The sequence below is a fragment of the Gobio gobio genome (genome assembly GCF_949357685.1).
Source record: "Gobio gobio genome assembly, chromosome: 16".
Taxonomy (NCBI): Eukaryota; Metazoa; Chordata; class Actinopteri; order Cypriniformes; family Gobionidae; genus Gobio; species Gobio gobio.
This window is the reverse complement of record NC_137109.1, coordinates 19958534-19982386: the sequence shown is the minus strand read 5'-3', so window position 1 is coordinate 19982386 and position 23853 is coordinate 19958534. Positions and strand designations below refer to the sequence as shown.

Genomic DNA, 23853 nt, shown 5'->3' with positions numbered 1-23853 from the left:
CAATCAACCTGGCACCCACCCAGAACCACACAAAACATGCCAAAAGCAATCGGCAGTTAAGCAGGAAAAAAAAGTGCGGGCCCTTGGCTACATTAAATGTCTGAATGAGCATAAACGCATTCAGAGCGAGTAAATATTTATATGACATGGAATTAAGCGAATTGTGTTGAGAGGGAATGATTTATGGCTGGTCTTTTGTGTGTAGCCAGTTGAACGAATGGAGCAAATGAGTTTTATTTAGGTTCATGGGTAGTGTGAAAGAGAAAACCATCACTTAATAATACTGACAGCAGCAAATCAGGTTTCCTCTGTGTACACATTATCAAACCGTGCACTTGCTCTTGTTCCAGCCAGTTGTATTTGATATTTTGTAGCATTTATTAATCTACACTGCAAAATCTAACTAGTTAGACTTCCTTAACATGCCCTATTATGCTTTCATTATCTCATAATATTCATTGCACATCATCACCACATTGTTCAATGATTCTCAAATGACTCGACGGATGAATCAGCCTCTCTACATCACTCCTTTCCGAGAGCTACATTGCTCTGATTGGTAAGATGGCCCAGTCTGTTCTGATTGGTCAACCACTTACAGTGCACATCAGAAACAAAACCGCCATTACCATAATTGTACTACTGGCCCATCTTCCAAGAGCAAGCGTTTTGCGAATCCTGCATTGAACTTGAGAAGCAGTCGTCAGTAAAATGACATTTGAGGGCGGGTCAAGTTGTTCGCGGGGGACAATGTAGGCTACAACATAGGCGGGCATTATGCAAACATATTTTCTAGGGATGAACCATCACACAGAGGGATTCGGCTTACAAACGACTCATAACATCGCTACATCATTAATACATTTTAAAAGGTTCATATTGTATATTCTAACATTAATTAATGTCTTACGAACAAACCTGAATTAAAAATGAACAACAGTATAGTTAAATATACAATATATTCTAAATATAAACAAAATGTTACTAGTATACACTACATTCAAAAGTTTGGGGTGGGTAATATTTTTTGGAAGAAGTCTCTTATGTTCACCAAGGCTGCAATGTTTTAATAAAAAAAAATTACAGTGAAAACAGAAATATTGTGAAATATTTTTACAATTCAAAATGTTTTCTATTCAAATATATTCTAAAATGTAATTTATTCCTGTGACGCAAAACTGAATTTTCAGCATCATTACTCCAGTCTTCAAAAGTCACATGATCTTTCAGAAATGATTCTAATAATATGCTTCATATTTCTGTGGAAACTGTGACACTTGTTATTCAGGATTCTTTGATGAACAGAATTGTTTTAAAATAGAAATCTTTTGTAAAATTAAAATTTGATTCACTGTCAATTTTGATCAATTGAATGCATCCTTGCAGAACACACACACACAAAAACGATACAAGTTTTTAAACGATAGTGTAAGTAGAAATGAACATTCCCTAGATAAATAAATTCTGTTAAAAATGTTGTTCATTGTTCTTTCATGATATATAATTGAACGAAGTATTACCAAATGTAATGTATGATGCATATTTTTTATAACACTGGAGTCGGATACAGTTCATTGCCGAGAAACATGTCAAACGCCATTCGTGATTGACAAAGAACAATGTGTTCTTTCACAGTGAAACTTCACAACATGACAGATCTAGTTTTACAAATGCTAAAGAAAATGACTGATCAATGGCTGCGAGCAAGTGAGATTGAGAATGAAATAAATAAATCACATGAAGTACAGCTGGTAGGATGGCTGTGAGATTTCATCACGTAACCCAGTGAATTCATCTAATGAATCATTCGACTCATTTCTGGCAAAAACGCTCACAGCCTCATAAATATTACCCCACTGTGCAATCTACTTTTTTAGCTCGTGAGATGAAGTGCTTTTTCCATGTAACAAAGCCAAAGAGGCTCCATCATGTCGAGCCAGTGGGATCTATGATGAATAGCAGAACCATGCTTGAACATATATTACATGATATATTAATCTGTATGAACCAGTGATGAAAAAATACCATTCCACACAGTTATAATAAATCCACATGACATGAACAGTATTCACAAGGCATTTTACATTTTTTACTATCCATATGGATTTGATTGGCTGTGATATTATTGGTTTATGTTATTTTTCTCTGCCCACACGACCTTTGTAACACCAAAAGAAATAAATAAATGACCAAAAACAAAGAAAGTTACATTTCTAATTATTATTTTTTCTTTGTTTGGTAGAGCACCTTGCACATGAGATGCGGACAAAAATATTGTGGCCATGAATTAAGAATTTGTTCCCTTGTTTTAGTTAATCGTGGCCACATTGTACTAAATTGTTCCCTCATTTTTATTTAACTAAAACAAGGGAACAAATGATTACAATGTGGCCAGGATTTAATTAACACGAGGGAACTAATCTTTAATTCATGGACACAATCTTCTAAAACGAGGGAATTCAGGCTCTGTTTGGAACTGTGATGCTTACATTTTTCGTTTAGATTTCGTTTGCAGACACTTTTATCCAGATCAATTTAAAACAAGAATAATACATCAATACATTCTGTCGTGAAAAAAAAGGTTTAGTGCATCAAAATGTTTACCGATATAGCTGATGGAAATGCAAATGATTGATAATTGAATGATCTTTTTCCGTTTAACTTTAGTGTATAAATGTCGATACTTCAATTGTCGCGAAAAACTAGTTTGGAAACATTTTAACACTTTAAAATGAGGTGTCGCATGACAGAATTAGCCAATAGCGTCCGAGTTTGTGGCGTTGCTCCTGTTAAAATTCATATTAATAAATTGTATATTAAATTATTTTATTGCTATTGGTAAGAATAATACATGTTACATCTCAAACATTATTCGTCCTTATTTTTGTAATTTTGTCTGTTTTTTACAATCTAATAGAAGTTAATCAGAAAAATAATAGCTAACTGAACCCGTTTCTGAATGTTGCTTGATCAAGTATTGATCTAAATACTCTTTAAAGTACAAAAAAAATGACACTTTTTAATAAAAATAATTGTATGTATACAATTTAATAATATATAATACAGTTTTGTTTCAAAATGAATGAGGAAAATATTGGCCTTGAAAATTTCTGCAGCTTGTCAGAAATACAAATGTGGCGTCTGTTGAAGTTTCCAATACTGACAACAACAAAAACGGTAAAATAATCAACATGTTACGTCTTTATCTAAATAAATAAAATGAATGGCATAAAATCACAATTTCATTTTCAAGATCTGGCTACTTGACAAATGAAAATCACTAACATGACACTTGTTAATAAAATCATTTTAGAAATACAATTTATTCATATGTAGTCTAATTTAATAAATAAGGTGGGTTGTCTCCAAAAAGCTCTAAACGAATTTTAGAATTGTTAAGACGGCAGCTCTATAGACCATTTAAAAAAGTTAAAGCCTAACTTAATAAAATGTTTAGGTTACAGAGCTGCATCTGTCTCTGAGACGGGAAAAAAATTTTTTTGATCGATTTGATGTTATTGAACTCTGAAACCAGAACGGATATATTTTTTTGGTTTGAATGATCTGAATACATGCGTTCTCGGCCACGTCAAACAATGGCTGGCTTGACTGCATGTTCAAGGCTTACTGTTGCTATATGACCAAACATTTTACTGTACCAATCCTTTTTATGGATCCTAAAATTTTGCATACAAGACAAATGAGCCCGTGTACAAACCCATTGACTTCGTCATATAAAAGCAGTTACATGCAGTCCTGTCAGACAAGCTGTCCTACATCTCCGGGAACTCATCTGTTTAAATTATATTAAGCTTTAAAGTTCTGCATAATTAAGGGCGTGGCCACTTGAGTGATTGCCGCTGCTGTCACTACTAGCCGTTTGTCAGATCCACCCACGTCCCACCTCTTTGCCCATTTTTGGTTATCTGGGAGTGACGCGCTGCCAAGATGGCGACGGCTGGCTCCACCTACTTTCGGTTTCAAAAATGCCCTTCAAAAACCTACGGGTTATATCAGGGTTTCTGAAAGCGCGCTGCAAACTGCTACACAGGCGCTAACCAAGTAATTGAAAGTTGAGCAGCTGTACATTTACCTTCTCGTGGATCTCCTGGGTGGACTGTGCATCACAGAAGGCCACGGTGGCCACGTCTTTCAGGATAGGCATCTCCACAGTACAGTCCCGCCCATCCAGCAGTGCCACCAGAGGACGAGGGTGCATGGGCCCATTCATTATGGGAGGCCTGATGCCTGTAGAGAGAAATAAATCACATATGTTACATGTATTGAGCTTGTGTTCAGGTGTGTTTCATTTTGTCTGCATAGGCTAAGGGAATTCACTGTTCTGGTATCAAGCTTTCCAAATGATTTGGCTCAAGGATAAAACACAAATACTGAATGCCAAGTTTCAGATTCTAAAAATAAAGGGACTCATGAACACAGAAAACGACAATAATGTGTATAGCAGTCGATTGATTTCTGCCTTTATTGCTCAATATTGACAATTGTATTCATGTTTTGCAGCTGCTGTTACAGTAATACACAGAGAGCTGTTGTAGGTTGTATATATCCACTTGTAAAAGACACATCAAAAGGATTAACACTGCTATTTTACTGAGAGCAAGACCTTTCTTACATATAAATGTGTATTATAAACATTGATGATGTCAATAAAAGTGAAATATATTCATCTTTCCATCTTTTTTTCCAAATACAATTTGATAACAGAATTTACTGTGATACATACTCGACCAGACACTTGATATCAAACCCTTTATAAGAGGACTGACTGATGACACCATGATGAAATGCACAAGTGCTCATGTGAAATCAGCTTTAAGGAAAAACAATGAATGATCTTAGTGTAACTGCAGCTGATGTAATGCAGATGATGATGTGTAAGAAAGACATGCGTGTCTGATTTTCTGTCTTATCCCAGTACCTCAAGCTCTGCTGTTTTAAGCTCTTCACATTTACTCATCTAAGACCTAAATTATCATTTTACTGTGATAAGCCAATATATGCTGGCCATGATGATAGATTTTGAGCCAAATTCCCATTACAGACCCACATATGTTGCTTCTACCATATAAAAACCACTCCAAAAGTGCTTATCAGTGGTCAGTCATTGAGTCATTTTACCTGCTCTCTCATACACTTATATATGAGTATGTATTTGAACATTTTGGAGTAAACTTTAAATATATTGAATTGTATATTATCGATGACAATTAAATCAATCGTTTTATATTAAACCATTGTTTTTTTTTCTTCAAATACAATATTTTTCAATGCTTTATGGGATTATAGTTCATTCACTCATACACAGTCATGTCTTTGTATCTGATTTTCACATATTTTTGCTTTCAGTAAATATTTGTAATGTTGATTCATCTCAGAGCTGGTTGGTTGGGTCAAATCACCATGGAGAAAATAAATGGGAAAAACACTTCCAGAACCAAGGCTGCTGAAAAGGTGAGCTGTCACTGTTGCGCTGTGTTGACGTTGGCAATAAGTCAGCTTGGCTGAGTAGCAGAAGTTAGCATTCGTGAAAAAATATACACCATCAGACAGATAATCAATTCGCAATACTGCCTTTTAAAAGTTTGGGGTCAGTAATATATTTTTTATGTTTTTGAAAGAAGTCTGTATTTGTCATCAAAAATGGAGTAATATTGTGAAATATTATTACAATTTAAAATAACCGTTTTCTATTAGAATTGATTGTAAAATGTAATTTATTCTTGTGATCAAAGCTGATTATTTATAGCATTATTACTCCAGTCTTCAATGTCACATGATCCTTCAGAAATCATTCTAATGTGCTGATTTGATGCTCAAGAAACATTTATTTTTATTATCAGTTGAAAACAGTTATGCTACTTCATATTTTTGTGGAAACCGTGGTCATTTTCCCAGATTCTTTGGTGAGTAGAAAGTTCAAAAGAACAGCATTATTTGAAATCACAATTAGTTTTAACATTGTTAATGTCACTTTCGATCGATTTAATGTGTCCTTGTTGAATAGAAGTCTTAATTTCCTTTAAAAATCCCCAATGACCCCAATCTTTTGAACAGTAGTATATTTAAGAAGCTTAAAGGGTTAGTTCACCCAAAAATGAAAATTCTGTCATTAATTACTCACCTTCATGTCGTTCGACACCCGTAAGACCTCCGTTCATCTTCGGAACACAAATTAAGATATTTTTGTTGAAAGCTGATGGCTGAGAAAGGCTTCAGATAGGCCTCCATTGGCATTCAGTACATTCACACTCACAAGACCCATAAAAGGCACTTAAAACGTCGTTACAAAGTCCATCTCACCACAGTGGCTCTACAATAATTTTACGAAGCGACGACAATAGTTTTTGTGCGAAAAAAAAAAAATAACGACTTTATTCAACCTCTTCTTGTCTTCCGTGTGTGCCTCCACGACGCATGCACGAGAATATGACGTAGCGCCGGCGTTCGGGAATCCATGAAATGCACACTTTAGTCCCATTTTGAGAATTAAGCCGAGACCTAAAGCATGATCAATGTAGAATCCAACAGCTTAGACACGCGCGTCTTCCTTTGCTTGTATACAAATCGCTTCTGGGTCATGTGTCCGAACGCCGGATCTGCGTAATATTCTCGCGCATGCGTCGTGGAGGCATACACGGAAGACAAGAACAAGTTGGATAAAGGCGTTATTCTGATTTTTTTTTTGCGCACAAAAACTATTGTCGTCGCGTCGTAAAATTATTGTAGAGCCACTGTGGTGAGATGGACTTTGTAACAACGTTTTAAGTGCCTTTTATGGGTATTGTGAGTGTAAATGTACTGAATGCCAATGGAGGCCTATCTGAAGCCTTTCTCAGCCATCAGCTTTCAACAAAAATATCTTCATTTGTGTTCCGAAGATGAACGGATTGATGATTGTCGTTTGGACCTTTCTGGATTACAATCCGCCATCATAATGATACGTTTAATTATTCCAGCTGCTGTGAGAAAAGGCTATAAATGATCTGCCACCTGCAGCATCCGCACATGGGATATAGCCTACCCGGGACTCGTTCTTTATGTATACAGACACGACGTAATGACGCAAAGACGAACGGCGGAAGCTCGACTTTCCTGCGGAAAGCTACCATTAACACTCAAATTATAACATTATTATAAGCTTACCGTTGTGAATCGGGCTAAGGTAAGAACACTAGCTGGTTATGTACTTGCTCAAAAACTGATTTTGGATCATTTTTAACCAAAAAAAAGTAAAAAATGTGTATCTTAGGATATTTAGTTATTTGATTTATATATTATGATATAGTGACGAAATTTATGATATATTATAATATGTGCACCTGTGACCTCTCCCAATTTTACCATGTACAGCCAGGCAAGTGCAGACATGGTGTAATCATGCCCAAAAGACACAGACACACCCACTTCTATCAACCCCACCCACGCCTGCTCTCAGGATTAGTCTTTCACACTCTTACACACATAAAACCCACGTTTATGCACAAACAAGACAGCATTTACCTCTGTGAAAAGATCCCTCACGTTCATGCATCCGTTCCCACAGAGAACCAGCTGTTTTCTCCATTCGTAATGAAGTTGAACTTTTACAACCATAAATTATGTGTTAGTGACATCTAAACTATCCCAGCAGGATCCGCTTATCTTGTAACACAGCCACTGTTATCTCCTTTTTCTGATTAGCACAAACTGCCAACAACATGCAATAGATGCTTCCAAGCGCATATAAAGCCCACAGCTCTGGGATAAAATGCTAAAATCAAGAAAAGCATGACATATTTTGCTCAAAAGAACGATCTTTGACTCTCCGTCTCTTCATGTAAAATCACAGCTAGGTAAATCAAGAATCCTGCGTTGGAAGAAAAAAAACACATGGTAGTTTCTCGCACCACACCGTTCTGTCAAAATCCCTCGGCGCTCTGTTCATATTGCCCTGCCCCGAGGGTGAGCTGGATCTGTTTGAATTAGCTAGTTCATAGCAACAAGAACCAACAGGGTCAGTCACACATGGCGTCTAAAGACCTCAACTGCCCACGGGCGATAATTCAAGCTGACATCCCCCCCTTTTGTTGTCTTCTGATGAAAATGAAAGCCAATTTCAAATCCCAACCTCTCGTTCAGCGTGTGAAAAGAACAAAACCTGTTTTTCAATGACACTGTTTTGCTCGTCACAGAGTGAGCTGGGGTGAACCCTGCTTTTGTAATTCGTGGAAAGCCAATGCATTGTTCTCATCCAAGATTTCCTGGAAATGTGCAATTGGGAATTTTCAAAAAGGTAGAAAAAGAGGGTCACTTGAAAACTGCAATCGTTTTTTACTTTCATTAGCCAACGTTCTTAATCAATCAACCTAAAAATATGACCAAAAAAGTATTGTGTACCGTCAGATCAGGAATATCAGCCAATCAAATAAGACAGAATTGTTTATTTTAAGATTAAATAGTTGCACATTAGCTGAATGCAAAAGAACGGCATAACTATTTCCATGAAATCCTGAAAAACCCTATTCTTCCTACGGCTAAGTATTGCTGTTTTTGGGCTCTTCTAGAATGACAATTTCCTTCAAAGAGAGCAAAATTAGGAAGTAAGTCAAGGCCGGAACTGGAAGCCACATTTCCACTGCACAATGTACGGGAGGGCCATAGGAGAGAGAGTCATGTCCTTGCCAACCCCTCAAATTTTCCAGAGGGGATAGTGTGTGTTTTTTTTTTATCTTTCGAGCTCGGGACGATTAATGCAGTTAATAAAGCGAGCCATCAGAGGTACGTAGCCCCGGCTCTCGGAATGACTATGGTCTCCGCACGGGAAACAGAAAGCAAGCAATTGTACGTGGATGAATGGCTGAGATGAAAGATAATAGGAAAGAGGGAAAAGCAGAGCAGAGCGGAGGGGAGGAGGAAAGGAAGAGGGGGAGGGGAAGCCAGAATACTGTACGACAGCCGAACGAACGCTCAAATATTGGCACAGATATCCGTACAACACTTTCACGTGTGGCCCCATGCAGAAGGAAAGGTAAACGTTTACCTAAAGGCAAGCCTTTGTTCAGCAAATGTGAGCTTCCCATCTCTTAGGATCCGCCGGAAAAACGAACGTGTCTCCTCAGCAAGGCATTCACCACAATCCTCAGCATATGGCGGCTACTTCAATTTTCTTATTCCTTCTTTTCTGTGAGTAGATAGCTTAAACACACACACGCACACGCTCCCACCCCTCCTTGTCTTTCTCTCCAACTCCCTCTCTCCCCCCCGCTCCCTCACTTTCTATTTCGACTCTCTCACTCGGACAAACACGCATGCACACACATAGAATGCAAGTGTCACTGCATTTATGGGAGTGGGAGAGCGAAAGCGAGAGAGAGAGGAACAGAGTGTGAGGTGGCTACAAGAAAGACTGAAGAGGAATGGGGTGGAGCCTGTGCTCTCACAAAATTGATCTTTTGTTTCCTGAGAGGGGGCAAAAAGAAAAAAGATCAATGGAATATTGCTAAAAGAAACCAAACATCAAGGGATGGGAATTCAGCGGTATATTTCTAATTATTCAAAATGTTGTTCTTTATGATTGTCTTTTATAATGTAAAAAAAAAAAAAAAGATTAAATACTTAAAATAATGTGTCACAAAAATAGGATTTTTTTTGGTCACTTCCAATTGTAGATGAATACTCATACTGAGTGAGAGTTAATTAAACGCCTCAGACAGTGATGGTTCTGGGTTATTTAGCTCTCAGAAAACCAATTACTGAATCCTAAAGTCCTGATGGGCAGCCCAGAGATGCCTCCAAAAATAAGTACGAACAGGGTTAGGGGACGTTCACACAGGACACGCTCTCGCATTGTAGAAAACTATATTTTCTACTTCTAACTGTACTTTTTTTAAGTGATTTCAATCATATTTCAAGCAATTCAAAACCATCATGGCGAACAGTGTGCATTTGAAGTGTCTCAGCTGAAGGAAATAATCCATTATTTATCAGCTTTAATATACCGGCCAAATTTTCTTATCGGGCCGATAACGATCAGTGTTGGGGGAAACACATTACAAGCAACTTGAGTTACATAATCAGATTACTTTTTCAAGTAACTAGTAAAGTAATGCATTACTTTTAAAATTGACAACAAAATATCTGAGTTACTTTTTCAAATTTATTTGACTGACACCTCTCATATCCCCATGTTGAGAGAAATCGAGAGTAAGTGCAGAGGCGTTGCGTGAACATGATGGTTATTGTAGCTCTAGACTAAATGTGAGCATTTACTCATCTCACTTGCACAATAAAGATTCAGTATTCCTCAAAATGAATAAAATTTGTAAAATGTAAAATCAGAATACTATGCAAACCTTCAAAAGTTTAATGTTAAATAAAACAAATATTTCTATGCATTTAATCTGACTTTTTCGACCAATGTCTTGCTGCTGACCTTCGATGATTCAGTTAAATCAGGAGCAAAAATGACTAGATTTGTTTTAAACTTTTTATTTATTATTATTATCCAGAATGGAAGCACAGCTGAAAGGTTCGTTTGAGCTGCGCCCTCTACTGTACACGTGTGAATTTGCATTTTTACCTCATTATTTCTTATTATTATTATCAATTTTGGAGTGAAAGGGTCTTTTCACAAAAATATAACTTTTTTGTTATAAAAAAAAAAAACAAGCCCAGCCAGGGGAGAAAAAGTAACGCAAAAGTAACGTAACATTTTTTTCTTAAAATCTAGCTAAGTTATGCAATTAGTTAATGTTTAAGCGAGTAACGCAATATTGTAATGCATTACTTTTCAAAGTAACTTTCCCCAACACTGATAACGATAACATTAAAAATCAACATATATCAGCCGATAACGATATGGTGGCCGATATATCGTGCATCCCTATTAACTATGTATAGTATCATTTTAGATACTATTATTCATAACTAATGAATGATAATCCAGGCATCAGCGCAAAAACAGCTTTACATTATGAAACACTGTAGTCTACCACAAAACATACATTACAGGGCTCCAGAGTGCGACTAAATGGTCGCATTTTGCGACTAAAATTTGAGTGTGTGCGACTGAATTTTACATCCAGTCGCACATGTGCGACCAGTAAATTTGCCTGCTGTCGGTACTGGAGAAATTAAGAAAATACACTTACTAATTATAATTGATAGACGTTATGTCTGGCAAATTCTATCTTTGCCAGCCATTTCTATATGAGATAATATTAAACCATTTGTCCGTGATGCATTTTTGCCATTCGCAATCCAGAAGAGAGAGAGAGAGAGAAAGCGAATGAGCTACAGCAAACACAACACCACAGTCAGCTTAATGAGTGACGATGGCCAAGAGAACTACACAAAAGTTTAGTCTGCTTAAACTTTAGGGATGTGCTGTGATATTAATCTAATTTTATTTTCGATTTTTGCTTCGAATTATAAAAAGATGGTATGAGGTAAAACTCCTATAGCCGTGTTCCGTCGAGCTCATCCTTCCCTTCGCAGCTGCGCTGTCATTTCTCCATAAACCTAAACTAAACGTCAGAATCAGTGATTGTTGTAAACTGCATTCTCTACTGTTGCTAAACTGCGGGATGTGTTTGATAATAAAGAGCTATTAAATGCACAATAATCCGCGCAAGAGACGCTGTTTCCAACTTCAAGGCGGCTTATGTTTGTGTGCTGCGAAATGGACCGACTTGCACTTAATATTTTAGGCTTCGTGTGCGCGTCTAAACCATCAAATAAACAACAAATAGCCGGTGTCAAAATGACCGGATTGGAGAGTAGTTATTTTAACAGTTTATATATTAAATGGGCGTAAATAGTTCGGAGAAATAGGAGAATATGATATTATTAGTTCTACATTGATCGGTCTTAAAGGGGCAGCGTCTAATAAACCTGCTGACGATTGAGCCATTAATTCGAATCGAACAAAAGGCAAATAGAAAATATTCACATCTCTTGAATTAATAACTTAAGCTTTTATAAGCATTAATCTATCAATGTATACAGTGAAAACTATGCAGTGTTATTTTACATTTCATTACTTTATTAGATTTCTTTGTAGGTTTGTTCTTTACTGTAATATTAATGTTAGCAGACCTTCTGAATGCCTGCACACTGGTCCATTTATAAATTGATGTTTTATATTTTTGTTCAAACTTTGCGGTTTCTTTTGCTATAGATATTTTACTTTTCAGATTATAAAGCCATGTTAATTATGTTCTTAATTGTGTTTAATTTTTTTATTAAAAAAAATATATATTTAAAGTATAATAAAAAGAACCGGTAAGAATACTGTTAAAGTACCGGATCGATAAGCAGTATCGGTAAGAGTAGTAATACCATTAAAACCTTAACGATACCAATCCCTATTAGTAATACAGTGGAAATTAGTAGATTTGGTTAGCATGTTGATTTACGGTGTGCGCCCCTAAAATTTCTGGTTGTGCCCCTAAAATTTTCAGTTGGGGGCCACTGTGCTCCTAGTGAAAAAAGTTAGTCTGGAGCCCTGCATTATAAATATGACTAAATTAGCTTTATTGGAGTCTGTTGTGAATACATGCGCACCCATGATGGTGTGACCTCTCAACAGTGGAATTCTGAATTAATGCAACAAGTTGCGCTGCTGCTCGGCAACCGTAAACAACCATTACATCATTATTACTCTTAAAATGTGTGGTAAAACTGTTCAAAACTACACCGCTCCCATTAAAATCAACAAAGCTGCCTACACTGGAAGCAGTCCCTTGCTTTTGCGGAGTAGATTATAGTGGGAAATTATTAATTACACCACGCATAAACCAGTATAAACGGTACAGCTGAAACTCCAAAGTATATACACCGCCACGTGATCCAGCCCTATAGTGGCTACTTTCAAATGTTTATTTGAACGTTATCCCAGATCAATATCTTGCCCCAAAGACTTCCACTGCAAGTGCATTAATGCACAAAATATTTGATTATTATTACACACTGTATAATAAGTCAAAATTATTTCCTGTGATAATCACAGAATTATCCTTAAATATTTGTGCTGATCGCTGAACATTGCTTTAATGCAGGTTCAGTTTCTTAACCGATTCACATGAAGGTTTTCCTTAACATAGACAGTTTAAAACATACTATTCTCATATATTTAATGAACCGAAGTTTTCACAAACGTTTATCAGTTCACTCACTCACTCCATGTATGTCTGGCATATACTGCACTGTATTTCTGCTATCTGCTAGGTCTCTGCTACAGTATGTGAATAACAAGAAAGACAGTCTGGGAACACAGACATACTGTATCTTGCGTGTGTGCGCTCCAGTGGAGAAGTCAGACGGATTGGCACTCGAGCAGAAGAGCCCCATTCTTTGTGAATTCATTAGCACTGGTCAGGACCTCAGGGGACCGTTGCTTTTGGCAAGTGAAGCACAAAGTATGCGTCACGTACGTGATCCAAGCACTTCGGCCACATTGAATAAGCTGGCTAATCATGCCTGTGCCATAAAACGGCCGCTCGTGCATTGATCCATTAGGAAAATGTATGGGAAATCCATGATTTGTGCAAGAAAAGTCAAGTGTAACTCGCTTTCATCAACCCATTAAACGTATAGTTGTATTACTTAATGTAACATTCCAGACACCAGACAACAGAAAATGCTATCTAACGAGTTATGACACACCCTAAATCGGTAATAAAAATTGTAATTATCGTCACACCTCAAACTTGTGGTACAACTTGTTCTCTAAACCAGCCTTGGTAACACTTTACAATAAGATTTCATTTGTTAACATTATTTAGTGTATTAACTAACATGAACAAATGAGCAATCCATACTGAATTTGCTAATCTTTGTTAACGTTTGTTAATAAAAACACAGCTGTTCATTGTTTGTTCATGTTACTTCACACAGTGCCTTAACTAATGTAAACAAATACAACTTTTTATTTTAATAATGCATTAGTAAATGTTAAATGCTGCAGAAGTGCAGTTCATTATTAGTTAATGTTAACTATTTAAATATTTTATGAAATATTCCATTATTTATTATAAATGATATGTCCATGCACATTATTTTTTTTATGCATGTGCCCACATAATCTTTATTAATATAACAAAATTCTAAATATCCTCCCTCTCTCTTGCAGAGACATCTCTGATGACGTCACTCACATGAGATCCACCAATAGCAAACCACAACCATCCAATCAATTCCCCAATGGACAAAATCAAGTCCCGCCCTACATTCGTGCTTGTTCGAGAAGCTGTTTCACTCGGACATCACAATTGACCTATCGGTAAGCCCCGCCCCCCTTAGTTACTGTTGCTAACTCGGACAAACAAGCGGAGTTGCTATATCTAACAATGACAGCTGTCAGTGTGAAAACCTTATCCCAAGATGTTTTTGGACACAGAATGTAGCGTATACCCCGTCCGAATGATGGCCAAACGTTACTGATGGATTATCAAGTTTATTAAGTCTTTTTTCACTCCAAAAAATTATCGTAACAGCTGAACAAACAAAGCATAAGAAGTGCGCATTAACGTCTCATTCACAAACTATCTCTCTCCGTTGCATTACCATTAACATACACACCAAATTACACAGAAACACTCATACAACTAAACAAACATATATACGGAGCTTATGAATTTTCGGGGGTGCAGTTTATAACTGGTAAACTTTGTATCTGCAAAACAGATTTTTCTCCCTTTCACGACCCGTGGACTATAATACCCATCAAAATAGGAGTCCTCCTTACTAGGACAGATAATGTAGACCTATCTAAAATTAAATTAATTTACATATAACCAGTTTAATATGGAGAGGCACTGAAATGTAGACCTTCATGTTTTTGACCTACAGTGTTACATGACGTGAGAACAGTTAGTTATTTCGGTTTGTATGTTAGCAGGGACTTTAATCGTAACTTAACGAGAGTATGACAAACAGAAAATGCTCTCAGGATCCCTGGAATCAGTGTTACAGTACCTCAGGTACGACATTTTAGCATTTTTGTAGCATAAACACCCTCAAACCGATGAGAGCTTTGGATTTTCCAATGTTTCTCTATGGCGCTGACACCTAAAGATGTCCAAGTTCCAGTCCCAGCGCAACTGATACTCAACTGCTATTGGCGTTCGAGGGGAGGGGCTTACCGATAGGTCAATAGGGAAGATAAGACTAGCGCAACTTCAGTTTCATGCCGACTTCATGTGATTTAGGAAAGTCAAAATATTCTTAAAGGGGTCGTTGATTATGATTTCACTTTTTCAACTTTAGTTAGTGTGTAATGTTGACTGAAGTGCATAAACAGCATCTGCAAAGTTACGACGCTCAGAATTCAACACAAAGAGAGATATTTTCTTTCACAGAAATTGCTTTTTAAGCACTACAACAAACGGCTGGTAGGGACTACAACGAGCTTATTCACGGGTAAAATTTACATAAACCCTCAAACACCAGGAACACACAAAAAAAGGCCATGTTGAGAAGAGGAAGAGTTGTTGTAATCGAGCACATTTGAGAGTCTGTTCAAGCTGTCGCATCCGTCTTTTCACATTTATTGAAATACAGTACGTAACGCAAATGCAATAGCATGTCATAAAAGCAAGATGACAACAAAAGTCATAACCGTAATTAAACTTAACTATACCGGTTCTATTTCCATGCACCATATATTCTCTGGATCTGAAGGCATCTTACAACAGTTCCCACAAGAGCGATTTATAGATTATCATGACAGAATATGCTAATCGATGTCTTGAAGATAGTTAACTCCACATCAGCTACTAAATTCATCAGCTAACCATTCAGAAACGTCCGGTTGCATTCTACATGTTGTCACTTCTTCTCGAGTCTCTCTATCATTGTCCGACTCCGGTTTGAACATAAACAGACATTTTCAGTGCGTGTCTGTGTGATCGGAGCTTCTAACATGAGCTCTTGGGACACACAAAAAAGGCGCGTTTTTTTAACATGCAATAAAAAAAATTATCTGTGGGGTATTTTGAGCTAAAACTTCACATACACACTCTGGGGATATCAGAGACTTATTTTACATCTTGTAAAAAGGGGCATTATAGGACCCCTTTAAAATAGCTGGTAAATTTGCCACTGCAAAATCCTAGTAGGTATAGATTTTCTCTAAAACCAGCTGGGCATATTTTTCTCCTGGTAAAACAGCACAAGGACATAACAAGGTGAAAACCATCTCAACACCAAACCGCACATCCACCACAGTCAAATCAATTCTGAGCAGCGGTAAGAGGACAGCTGGGAAAAGAACCTGTCAGAGGACACAATATATGATGAATGAGGAATATTGCAACTGGCACCGGTGAAAACCTCAAAAACCTATTGAAAAAGACAATAAAAGATGGGAAAATAAAGGTGGGGAGAGGCAAAGAGCATAAGAAAGATGCCCCTGAGAAAGATTACGCTGCCTCAGACACACACTGCTGCTGCCGCCTCCCTGCCAGCACACACACACACACTGCAGCGTGGCGAATGGGTAAACTCCTTCACATCGCCTATCTTGAAGGGAAGAGGGTGCAGGGATAACATTTCCCTAAATAAATTCAGTGTGACTGAATGCATCCTATTAAACTTGGCTGCAATCGGGGAGTGCAGAAGCAAGAAAATGTCATTAAAGCACCCGCTGAGACCTAACAGTCCATCATTAAATCAAAGTCCATTAACAGATTGTATCTATGGAATATCTACATGGTGAATGCCAGAGAACAGGCAGTGATTCGATCACGAGTCTTGGCTCAGCTCGTGCTGTGATTCCAGTCAATCATGTTCTCAACAACAGACAAAATTCTACAGGATGCTATGAAAGCACTGGATGTTCAGCTCAGCTCTGCAACTACAGACAAAACAGACACTAAACAAACACATGACCAAAGTAGACTGCACATCATAACCACTTAATAAAAATGATACATAAATATATGACAATAAATCAATACAAATTAAACACACCTAAAACTGACTAGCAATCAAATTGGACTACTGGCACTGACTGAAGAAGAGTAGGAGACATTTCATACTTTGAGTAGGTTGACATGTGGTGTAACATGATAAATTTACTCTAAATCTATTGTATAAAGATTTTTTTTCATTCTTGTATAATTATTATTCATGCGATTTTGATGACCTAATTTGTGATTTTAAAAATGAATTTGTCACACCACAGCGTGGCAAAAAAAAAAATATTATTAAAAGCAGTGAACGACATTGCATCAATTACTCACTTTTTCTTATACAATTTTGACTTAAAATCTTAATTTCTAAATAAAGGTTAATTTGTTAACTACACAAAGCCTTATATATATATATATATATATATATATATATATATATATATATATATATATATACGCGCACAAATATGTGTGTGTGTCATATATATATATATTAGTGCTGTCAAAATTAGCATGTTAATGCATGCAATTCATTTTTTCAGTTTAACTCACTAAAAATATTTAACGCAATTAACGTAGAATCCGTTTTTTTCTGTCATCCTTTGGCTAGCCTTACATAATATGATCACGCTCATTCATGTAAAAGCTTTTAAACCATTCAAGCGCGACAAGACAAGAGATTGCGCTGTCTGTGAATGTCCTGTCTATGTGACACACACACGATGCACAGAAAGACGTGCCCCAGTATAGTTCTCTTTCACGCTTGAACGAACAATAACACACAGAATTATGCCAAAATGCCCGTTTTGTCGAGTATTCTCTTAAGAGCAGTCTTAAATTAGTTCAATAAAGTCTTAAATTAATTTAAAGAGTTGTGAGACAATGAGATTATCTTAAAGTGACAGCAACCTAATAAACCAGTTGCTGTAATGTCTGTCATTAATGTTAATGCAAGAACAAAGGTAACAGAGAAAATTGTAGCTTTAATAAGGATTAATCTATATTTATTAATTATTTATGCAGTGCAGACTGTTTAATAACTTTATTTGATTTCTGTATATGTCCTACCTGTTAGACAAATGACACTTATCATAATGGGTTTATGTGAAGATTAAGTTGTTATTTTTTTTAAAGCCTAATAATTGTTGAAATTGATATAGCTTTCAATTATACTGTAATAATGAATTTCTATCATTAATATATATATATTTTTTAAATCATAGAGACATCAGTGTCAGTATTACTATCAGTGATACTGGCCTTCATTAATAAAAAGATGCCAATACAACAAATATTTAAAATATACTGTCTTTAAGTTGTTTCTACATTAATTTGGATATAGTTCCACCTTATTTATTTTATAGTGCTGTCAAATCGATTAATTGCATCCAAACATAAAAGTTTTATATATATATATATATATATATATATATATATATATATATATATATATATATATATATATATATATATATATATATATATATATATATATATATATATACTTTTATGTTTGGATGCGATTAATCGAGGTGGAATAAGGTGGAACTAACTATTGCTAATAGGTAATGAAACTGAGCTGCAGTTTAGACATTCAGGGATGTAAATGTCAAGCACATTCACAGCCCAATTCGATTTTCTAACATTGACTTACAAAGATAATATTCAACCCTTTAAGTTAAAAACTTATATAGACAGATTCGATTGCATATATTAATTTAATTAATCTATTTATTGCATGACTGGATTGCAAAATCCTTAAACTTTTATATATAGTTGGGTTTTTACTTACCATGTCCTAATTCCAGCTTTCGTATCTCACTTGTTACCGCGATTTAAAGGGAGTAATGAGTCATTTAAAATATCAAGTGGCTGTGAACACACTTACTCAAAGTAACCCGAACTCTGCCACAGTGTTGACAACTAAGTGCCCTTAAATGCAAGTGTGTTAGCTAAGACAGCCAGCCCCTCCGGAGCCAGTCCACAGCCGCCTTCATCTGCCTGACAGAAATCAAAAACGCAAATGAAAACAGGGCTCTAGCAGCGCGGTTTTGCCTCTTCTGACAAGCATACACCCAGCTCAAAGAGAAAAGCAAAACAATCACAAACCTTGCATCACCCGCTTTGAAGGCTAAAGTCCCTGAATGTGCCCGGGATTCGGGTAAAACATGCAACGAAACTGTGACCAATCAGGAACGTGTGATCGGTGAGGCAACCAATCAGGGCAGACTGCGCTTGGACGAGAGCCAATCATATCAAGACTCATTGCTCCAGCAGACACAGAGGGGTGGGGGAGGGTTCACTCGCATGCTCGTGCAGGAAAGAGAAATGTGAGCGCGATGTGGGGTGAAAGTGAGGGAGGTGAAGGGTGAGAGGGGCGGGGGGGGGGTGACTTTTTAAAATATATTTATAAAATAACGCATCGAACTGAAATACATGATTATTGAGACAATAAGCAAAACACGACCCACAACTTTTCCTACCATTAGTTTATAAAATAGCAACATTTCCATTTTGAAATAATGAAGTATGATGGGGTAGCCTACACAACAGTGATAATATATATATAACTTATATTATATATATTATATTATCACTTAGATTATCACCTCTTAAACCCAGCTGTCCTCAGACAATGACTCAATACTCCATATATAATATTCAAAAGTAAAAATATGAAACTTAAATATTTTATAAGATTTCACAAATATGTCTGTACATTTTTTTTCAACATTGTCAGCTTTCAAAAATAAAATTAAACTGAAAAAAGTCAGCAAAATCATGGTCTTGACAACTCTTAATGACGTCATAGGTCACACACTGCTGGTGAGTTTTAGAGTTTTTCATGCTTATATTTTGTGCGTCAGAAACCTTTTTAATGTATTTTCTTATGTGACATGTTTTGTCCTCACTTTTGTACTTAAAGTCGGCATGAAACGGAAGTTGTGATAGTCTTTTCTTCCCTATTGTGGATATATCAGAGTTAAATGGCTGCTCGAACAATAACCAAATGTAGGGCGGAGCTTGATTTTATCATGGTGAATTGATTGCATGGATGTGGTTTGCTATTGCTGGGTCTGATGTGAGTGACAGGTTGCCCCCCCCCCCCCACCCCCTTAGAGAGAGGAGGGGGAGGGGTAGTTATTTTGATTAAAGGAACATGCTGACTTTTTGGGACTTTAGCTTATTCACCGAGTTAGATAAGTCTGTCTGACGCACCCACTGCTAGACTAACGGCTCCAGCTAGACTACTGCTCAATAAGTGACAAAATAACGGCAACATTTTCCTATTTACATGTTGTGATGTGTGTAGTTAGAAGATTGTGTACTAAGACCGGCGGAAACTGAAAAGTTGCGATTTTCTAGACCGATATGGCTAGGAACTATACTCTCATTCCTGCGTAGTGATCAAGGAACTTTGCTGCCATAACATGTGCAGCGGCGCAATTATATTTCCGTCGGTCTTAGTACACGATGTAAACAAGCGGCAACCTCCCGCAGTTTCTATTGAAGCCAATACGGAAGTGACATATACTGCAATTCATCGACTGGCCGCTAGGGACAGGCTCCAGAAGGGAGCAGAATCTCATTGAGCCCCATGTTAAAATGCCCAACTTTACAGCAGATTAAAACATGTTTACAGCCTGGTACAAATTGTGGTTTTGGTCTATACGGCTAATTTTGCCCTTCATGAAAACTGTGAGGGGGGTGAATTTTTGTATAACTCATTCGTTTACATTATATAAAGCATTAAAGTTCTGCATAATTAAGGGCGTGGCCACTTAGAGTGACAGATGGATAGCCATTTATCTGCTGTCTGTTAGTCATCGCGTAACTTCAGCTCCGCCCACGTCCCGCCTTTTTGCCCATTTTCTGTTATCCGGGAGTGACACGCGATGACGCGCTGCCAAGATGGCAACGGCCAGCTCGACCCTACTTTGCGCTTCAGAACGGCTCATCAGAATCCTATGGGTGACGTCACGGACACTACGTCCATATTTTTTTACAGTCTATGGATGTAACTACACACATCACAACATGTAAATAGGAAAATGTTGGCGTTATTTTTTCACTTATTAGGCTAGCTGGAGCCGTTTACCTCCAGTCTTTGTGTTAAGCTAGGCAACCGGTGGGTGCGTCAGAGAGAGAGAGAATGGGGAAATTGATTGGATGGTTATTGGTGGATCTTATGTGAGTGACAGGTTGATCCCAAAAAGACAGATGAGGGGGAGGGGACGTTTTTTTTTATTAAAGATTACATACATGATTTAAAATAATAATGTTGTGGAGGAATAAATAATTTATAATACACTGTGATGGTGACTTTGTTAGTGAGGTGTTTCAGCTTGATATGTTTGTTCTCACACCTATATTTTTAAAGGTCCCGTTTTTCGTGTTTTTTTTTAAGCTTTGATTGTGTTTAAAGTGTGCAATATAACATGTGTTCATGTTTCATGTGTAAAAAAATAGTATTTTTCACACAATTTACTTATCTGTATACTGCTGTTTTCACTGTCCTCAAAACGGCCTGAGAATTTCCTCGTTCTATGAAGTCCCTCCTTCAGAAACACGTAACGTGTTCTGATTGTGCCAGCGGTTCCCGTGTTGTGATTCGACAGCAGCTTAGCACACGTTGCCCGGAAAGGTCACGCCTCTTACCATAACGGGGAGATGAACGCTCTCAAACTACAGCCCCTGAAGGCCAAACAAAGGTGATTTGACTCCGGGATGAAAATAACAGCGTCTGAACGTCATGGCGACAAACGCAACTGAACCGAACCGAACGCAACACTTCCTCTTCTCCACGAGGGAGCAACAAGACCACGCCCCCTTTTTCGCATATTCTTGTGGGCGGAGGTTAGTCGACAAACTGTTCTACTGACGTAATTAAAGCAGGATGTACAGGGATGTAGTCCAAACCGGCCATTCGCTGTAGGCTTTGAAAGGGAACTTCTGTCAAATAAAATATCTCGCTTGGCATTGAACTTTGAGCTTTATAATTTTACAAGTATTATTTATGCTCTAACAGCAACATTACACACTAACTAAAGTTTGAAAAATGGGATCACGAAGAACAGGACCTTTAAACATAAAAAAAAAAATGTTTGAATATTAAAAATATATAAACTCCATTGTGATTCTGCAGTTTGGTGGTGCTATAAACTATATATTTGGCATTCAATATATTCATTATGACAATCTCTGGTGAAGTCTTCATAAAGAATCAGACCTCATATAATCAGAAAAAGAAGAGTCACTTCTCACGTGAGCTTCAGAACGTGCTGACATTTACACCAAGCATGAACTCATGAATGTGCATATGACAGTTGTTTGGAAGCGATGGTTTAATACATTTAAAATGTTAGTATTTGTCTCACCTATCGTTTTCGATCCATCCACTGGGGTTATGTTACCTTCATAAATGCTTTGCTTGGTTGTTGAAGGGTCAACTTTTGGGTTACTATCCTACAAAGTGTTGGGAAGGTTATTTTGGAAATGTAATAGGTAACAGATTACAAGTTAAAATGTAATAAGTAGTGTATCTATTTCAGTTACTACTTAATTAAAGTAATGTAACATTACATTTGATCACTTTTCTGAATTTCTAATCATTTTCAAACATTTAAAACAGGCAGGGTTAATCTCTAAAAAACAGAGATACGTAGTTATATTTAGTTAAGAGAAAACACGATTCAAGTTCTTTACACTGTAGTAAAAAACTTGATGTTTTCTTCTTACTGATATAAAAAAAATAGTAAAAATCTGCATACTATTCTTTTTACCACTATAAGTTTGTGAAGGGAAAACATTATGCCATATAAGGACTAATATTTATTTCTCACTAACAGAAGCAAGAATAGATTCTTTCATACTCACTGGCAACCCAAACAGACTCGCAACATGCACAGTATTTTGTTTTTTTTATAAAGTTATTTTCCACCTAAAATATTGTTTAGAGTCAATTATCAATTTTCGTGTTAGTAGTTTTCAACCCAAAAATTTAAATTAGCCATGATTTACTCACCCTCAAGTCATCCTAAGTGTATATGACATTCTTCTTTCAGACGAATAAATTCTGAGTTATATTACAAAAGTCCAGGCTAATCCAAGCATTAGAATTTGATTAATAGTTGCTCTGTTTTTGAAGTCCATAAAAAATGCACCTCTCCGTCAAATAACGTGCTCCAAGCGGCTCTGGTGTGTTAATAAAGGCCTTCTGAAGCGAATCGATGCGTTTGTGTAAGTAAAATATCCATATTTAAAACTTTATAAAGTAAAGTTCCAGCCGACCGCCTTCCACTTCAGGTTAACATTCATCATAGGAGATGCTTCCTAAGGTTCGACATTGAAACCTTGGATGTTGATTGCATTTTAATAGTTAGCAAACATATTTTGCAATGAAATGTTATATTTAAGCACTTTTCTAATTTCTGGATTAAAAGATTTTTACATTTTCAGCACTGGAACACATTTTCAACACTCATAGTGGTAACTCTCTGACAGCTGAGAGCATCAATCCACATTGATGGACGCTGCAAATTCAAACAAGAGAGCCAATCAAAAGCATCAGAATAGCATCACTTTACAATGGCATTTAAAGGTGCAGTGTGTAATATGTATAAGGATCTAGTCTAGTGATAGAATGCAATATAATACACATAACTATGTTTTCAGTGGTGTAAAAAGACCTTTCATAATGAACCTTTATGTTTTACGTGAAGCCACAGTGAAGCCACCATTTTATGCCGTAATGTTTCTACAGTGGCCCTAAACAGACAAACTTCTCTACAGAGTAGTGGTTAAGCGTTTTTAATCCAAGCCGTCAAACTGACGTCATCTGAGAAGGAACGCCATTCCAGACCGGAAGTAACTTTTCAGATTTTAATTAAAGATTACCATGACAAACTATTTTTTCTGTGTATTAACTTGCCTGGATTAG

The 23853-nt window shown here is 36.8% G+C and overlaps 2 protein-coding genes across 8 annotated transcripts in view; one reads left to right on the top strand and one right to left on the bottom strand.

Annotated features, from left to right (window-relative positions):
- ctbp1 (C-terminal binding protein 1) overlaps window positions 1-19081 on the bottom strand; it is a 35756-nt gene extending 16675 nt beyond the window's left edge. Inside the window, exons 1-3 of one of the 7 annotated variants that reach the window (XM_079839432.1) lie at window positions 19023-19076; window positions 18706-18914; window positions 4094-4248 (exon numbers count right to left, since the gene is read on the bottom strand). In XM_079839432.1, coding sequence (XP_079695558.1) covers window positions 4094-4231 — 138 coding nt within the window. In that variant the 5' untranslated portion in view covers window positions 4232-4248; window positions 18706-18914; window positions 19023-19076. Of the gene's footprint in view, window positions 1-4093; window positions 4249-7521; window positions 8161-9040; window positions 9419-18705 lie in introns of those variants that run through there. The other 6 variants (XM_079839430.1, XM_079839428.1, XM_079839429.1 and 3 more) reach the window with 6 other exon arrangements.
- maea (macrophage erythroblast attacher, E3 ubiquitin ligase) overlaps window positions 8735-23853 on the top strand; it is a 32823-nt gene continuing 17704 nt past the window's right edge. The window contains exons 1-2 of the mRNA XM_079839435.1: window positions 8735-9183; window positions 14132-14281. The gene's annotated coding sequence lies outside the window, so the exon portion shown is untranslated. The remainder of the gene's footprint in view (window positions 9184-14131; window positions 14282-23853) is intronic.